We start from the raw sequence: 5,476 nt of genomic DNA, 5'->3' as shown, positions 1-5,476 counted from the left end.
ACAATACAAATAATATAATATTTCGAGAACACAGTCGATATTTTACAGTAAGAGCCTCCTAATTCCTCCTTTTCGTGAAAAACCAACTTGCTTCGTATTAAGTTATCGCGTATTCAATTCAGCTTTAACAGAACTTAAATGTGGCATTCAGCTCGCCGCCTAGCAACGATTAATATAAACGGTATCTAAACTCTTCGTTAGTGTGGCAACCTGTTAGATCAATCCTCAGTAGCGAATGCATTGCCTCAATACTTAGCAAGATCTGAATTTACTTTTTTTTTTACTAAAGATGCAAGACTAGAGTTACATTAAAGAAAAGAATTATGTTGAGTATTATTTTGATTATTAATTGGCAGAGAATTGTGGCCTCTTTGCGCTGGTGGTTGATAAATTGGTTGCGTACTCCGTTGTGGACCCCGTTTCTTATTATATCCTTTATTTCCGCCAACGGCACCACTTCCGCCTCGTCGAAATTCCATACCTGCTGTAATCATCATTTTTAATTAAAATTTCGTCGACTTCAATGTTTTATGTGTAAACGAGTATAAAAGATACAAGTAATACAAAATTTAATATCTAGAGACGAACGATTTGTTAGGGATATGGCACACAAAAAACTCAAGGCAGTAAAACGTAAGCAGTAAGGAAATCCAACATGTTGAATTGGTTACTGCTTACGTTATGACCTTACGTTATGTTATGACTTTACAGTGATTAGTCAATTCGCTTACTACTACTTACGTTTTACTTCTTAAGTTTTTTTGTATGCCATGGCCTTTACTCACCATTTATATGATTGTGACTCTGATCGTAACGTGGCTGTCGATTGTTAGAACGTTGATCTTGTCGTCTCGTCTCCGGAATACGATCTTGAATCTAAAATTATCACAATCATTGACGAGGAATATTATTAGCAACCATTAAATTTTACATTGTGCTATTTTACATACATCGTCTGTTATTGGTATACAATCCACCTGGAGTACTTCCTCATAATTTTCAAATCCCTTAAATTGCACTACGCAAGTTCTCTCAGAAACACCAGTGACTTCAGCATTATAATACTGTAAATATCATACAAAAACAATTAAATTATACGCAAAGTACACGAAAAAGATGAAACGACGCATGGTTCTGTGTAAGAGCAATTGACTTATAGTTAACAAATTCTTGGTTCGATTCCGATCGTCATCCCATGTAAACTTTGATTTTATATGAGATTGATTGAAAATTTCGAAAAGTATAAAAGATAAATGGCATAAGCATTTTGAAAACACATACTTTAATATAAAAAATGTTCATATAAAAAAAGATATATGATACGTACCCTATTATCTTCCCAATATTTAGCCATACACTTGTCACCTATTTGCCATACCCATGTACTGGTGATGTTAGGGTTACCATAATTGTTCTCGTTTCTTTGCACATTAGGATTCATGGACATCTTATTCCCAACATTACTATTCGACTGATATCTAGGTTGACTCTTAAAATTCTGTTCAGTTGTATTAGTTGAATATACTTTAGGAGTTCCATTTTGTTGAGCTCGATTATGCCTATTATAAGAAGCATCATAAGAATGCCTATTTTTGGCCTCAGGCTCGAGGTGATTATAGTTTCTGTTACTACCGAGATTCTTTCCCTGTAACTCAGCCTGGATTCTGTTATAGTTATCGTTACCACTATCGACGTTTGCGTTACTTGTGCGCGAATAAGCAAACGTATTTTTATAATCATTCGGCTGAGCAGACTTCTGATACGCTTCTCTACCTCCGTCGTGTTGATACTGATACTGAGGTTCCTGGTTACGTTGAAACCGCGGTGGTTTGTTCTGCGATGCGTGACTAGCACCGTTATATTGCAAATACATGGTGGAGTTACTATTATTTGTCTTCTTACTATTTCTATGTTCCTCTGAATATCTCGGAGGCGGTTGATAACCGCGACCACCTTTTTGATTCCTGTTAAAAAAGATCAATATTAGAAGTACAATATTTCATTAAATATTATAGGAGTTCGTTTATAGTAAGATAGTTATGTACCGTCCACCTCTTCCACTTTGTGCTTCAGTACCTCTCGATTCAAAACGATCCTGATTACTTTCATTATTTTGCATGTAATTACTTTGTGACAAATTAGTTGTTTCGACACTTTCGGGTTGCACAGGTAATTTATCCTCGAGAAAGTCAAATAGAGATATTTTTCCACTGCTAGGTTTACTCTCTTCGGCTTTCTTCTCCCGTTTACCACGTGGCTCTCGCGGTTCTCGAGATTCTTTGGCACTACTATAATAAGATTGTAATTAGATAATAATTGAATATATAGTTTGAGTGAAAAAAATAGGAAAGATAAAAATAAATTCTCTCACTTATGTTTAGTGTCGGTCCTTTGCAGACTTCTTAAAGCTTTATCTATGTTATTTCTATTAACTCTCAAAGCATATTCTGCCTGCTCTATGGTAAATCCACGATCCACGATTTTCTGTACGCTATGATCCAATAACTGTGGAAAGCGAACAAAATTAGATATTTAGACAAGAAAGAAGAATGCAAACATTTAATTTAATGGAACAATGTAAAGAAACAAGTCAAACCTGTTTATTTCCACCGCCAAATATTTTCTTACTGCCTTGCTTGGCAGCTTCCGCTATCGCATCTTTGCGCTGAGTTTCAAATTCAGTATTCTCTTTGCTAGGTTTTTCTTTTTCCGCCAGAGCTTTAAAATTCTTATCTTGCTCCGATAATTTTACAATTTTTTTACCAAATGGTATCCACGGTGGTGGTCCACCTTCTTCAGCAGATCTTACTCGAGTATGTGAAGCTAATTTCTATAACAAAAGCAGTCCTGTACTCGTGCGATATTCATTAAATAGAATTAACTATTATTATAATAAATATTAATGTCTCTTATCAAATAAAATGTGGATTACCTTATTTAATTCCCATTTTTCTACTAAATTGGCAACTTTTCCCCCAAGTACATAAACTAAATGCGATGGTCTCAGCAAAAGAAGTCCATGTGACACAGGTAAGGTTCCTGTCTTTATCAGTATCTTTGTACCAGGTGGTGTGTTTAAACTACCACATACAAAAAAGATGATTAGAAGAAATAATTGTAAGAAACGACACTAGAGAGTAATAGTTAATATTCAACCACTAGCACTACATTGAATTAGTACATGTTAAAGGTGGCTTTATATAAAAGTATCTAAATGCAGTGGCACAATATAATCAACTTTAACAACAAAATAATACTTGTATATTCTGTTAAGTAATGTGACAATATTATTATTAATAGTTAATTGTTTAAAATACATGTACTTATATACTTTTATATTTAACTTTGTTAATTTCATACATAGCAGCTTTTAATATGGACTAATCTAGCATAATACAAGTGATCAAATTTGCTATAAAAGAACTCAATCTAATACATTTACCTTAAAGTCGATATATGTTCAACTTCCAAAGCTTGAAAATTATTTTTTCCATCTGTCAATGATAATTTTAACATTCTTGGAGCTGCTCTTGATTCTTCATTTCCTTTGGGCGCAGCTACATTACGTATCTTTTGTATTTGCAACACAATATTGCCTTGATTAATATCTCCATTTCCACTTCCAATCTCTCTCAAGTCAAACTATAAATAATTCATTTTTTTTCTAGTTCATTCATATATCCTAAATAATCAACGCCATAGAGGTTCAAAGAATCGATACATACATCTAACAGTCGTTTTACTATCTTCTGTGTGTCTATCACACTACCCGAATCCGTTGCCAAATTATAACCATGATCAGATAAATACCTAATGAAAAGAGAAGTTATCAACATTGATGAAAAAATTGTGAATATTGGATAGACTTTAAACAATCATGGACATGGAAAAGGAATAGAGTAAACGACCACGTTCCGAATGTTAATGTTGCAACTGTTGGAAGTTCTCATACCGATTAGATAATACTTTTATCTAGAGGAATAGTCTCATCTCAACAACAACAAAATTTCCAACAAATACAAAATAAACATTCTACTAAATGCGGCCAATTTTTTTCCTTGTGAAACATCAGCAAGAAAGTGGAGTAGTACACCCTACTTACCATCCCAATGCCTCCAAGTTCTCCATATCTGCACTCAACTCACTCTCTTTGTTCGACAAAGATTTGATCGTGTCTCATAAAACTGACACCGCTACTGCGAATTCTTATTACGTGCTGTCCTGAGTTTGCGACGCGATCGCGCGTATACAAACATCTGACAGCTGACACGCGTTTCGAAAGTGCGACAGACTTACGGAGGAGGTTCTAGTTTTCCTCGAGTTCGACAACTCGGAGTTCGAGCACCTCTGAGTTTTCGCTGCGACCGTTTCTCGTAGGCACGATCTATTAACCGTGAGAAAAAGAGTCGCGCACTGGTGCAACGACTACGATCGCTCAAAGGAAAGAACCGCACCTATTCAACCTGAAAACACTCGTCGCCATCTTGCATACTCGAAGCAGCATGCGTTTCGACCATAGACGTAAAAAAATAACAGACCGAGCAGCGCGGCTTTGGCGCTTCGGTTTAAATTAGTAATTTTTCATTTTCATTATTAATTCAAATTAACTTAAGATTAAATTAAATTAATTTCAAAATGATACTGATATTAAATTAATCTTGTTTTCATTATTAATTTAAATTAACGACGAAAATAAAAGTATAAGAATACAATATAACAGTAATGACATAAAAAATTAGTTAAATTAGAAATATGGTCTCGCGGGATTTGTCTTTCAAAATTTATTACGTAGTTTATTCTAATTACTGAATCATCGATTTTATTGACTATCAATTGTATCAATTATCGATTCTATTGAATGTCAATATTTGATTTACGTTGTATCAGGATAAAGTTGACATCGTTTTCAAATTTTTTGAATTTTTTGTCGTGGAATGGAGATTGATCAAATCGAACGATATCACAAAGCGTTTAATTAATAAATGTAATTTGGAATTTTGATATTTAATAAAAGTATTCAGCGTTCACACATTAATCTGTTATTTCATGAAGTTCACGGATGGAAACCTTGTTGCGCAGAACAATTAACAAAGCAATAATCGTACTACATTTTGCGGATAATTATGGTTGATTTAAATTCAACATGTATAACGTTTATTCATTTACGTTACAACATGAATACGAACATAAAATGTATATTATTATTATTCAAAATGCGAAATGCGTGCGGAAGGTGCAGTCGGGAGCAACAGGTGTAGCATTGCCGCGGTGAGTGGCGTGCGAAGTTGGCCGCATGATTTTTCTCCCACCGAACTTCGCGTTATTCTTTCGTCGCGGTCTAATAAGTATAAGAATAAAATTAATAATAAAAATAAATAGTAAATAGATGCGTGTGCGATTAACATCAGGAATATCATGCAGAATGTTACGCTATCTATTAGATTCATAAAAAATGGAATTTTGTAAAATAAATAAA

The 5,476-nt window shown here is 34.1% G+C and overlaps 1 protein-coding gene across 2 annotated transcripts; it reads right to left on the bottom strand.

Moving 5' to 3' along the window:
• Positions 1-75: 75 nt before the first annotated feature.
• Positions 76-4,477, bottom strand: Tdrd3 (Tudor domain containing 3). 2 transcript variants are annotated; one of them, XM_018457085.1, is made up of 11 exons: positions 4,103-4,477; positions 3,726-3,810; positions 3,443-3,642; positions 2,933-3,080; positions 2,597-2,830; positions 2,372-2,505; positions 2,046-2,288; positions 1,328-1,964; positions 951-1,064; positions 786-876; positions 76-484 (listed from the first exon to the last, which is right to left on the bottom strand). In XM_018457085.1, exons 1-11 carry the CDS (start codon positions 4,126-4,128, stop codon positions 309-311), a joined length of 2,088 nt encoding a protein of 695 aa, XP_018312587.1. In that variant the 5' UTR covers positions 4,129-4,477; the 3' UTR covers positions 76-308. The 2 variants fall into 2 exon arrangements, with proteins under 2 accessions (XP_018312587.1, XP_018312588.1); XM_018457086.1 differs by having other exon boundaries at positions 76-481.
• Between the last annotated feature and the right edge of the window lie 999 nt (positions 4,478-5,476).

Source organism: Mycetomoellerius zeteki, unplaced genomic scaffold, assembly GCF_001594055.1.
Source record: "Mycetomoellerius zeteki isolate Tzet28-1 unplaced genomic scaffold, Tzet1.0 scaffold62, whole genome shotgun sequence".
In the NCBI taxonomy this organism is placed as follows: Eukaryota; Metazoa; Arthropoda; class Insecta; order Hymenoptera; family Formicidae; genus Mycetomoellerius; species Mycetomoellerius zeteki.
This window is presented reverse-complemented; position numbering and strand designations above follow the sequence as displayed.

What these genes read in the sequence shown, in the direction of transcription:
- Tdrd3 (XM_018457085.1), bottom strand. Translation starts at nt 4,128, where the DNA reads ATGGAGAACTTGGAGGCATTGGGATG. An exon ending in TTGGCGGTGGAAATAAACAG is followed by an intron (nt 2,506 to 2,596) that starts GTTTGACTTGTT and finishes CGCTTTCCACAG; the next exon opens with TTATTGGATCATAGCGTACA. An exon ending in GAGTCACAATCATATAAATG is followed by an intron (nt 485 to 785) that starts GTGAGTAAAGGC and finishes TGATGATTACAG; the next exon opens with CAGGTATGGAATTTCGACGA.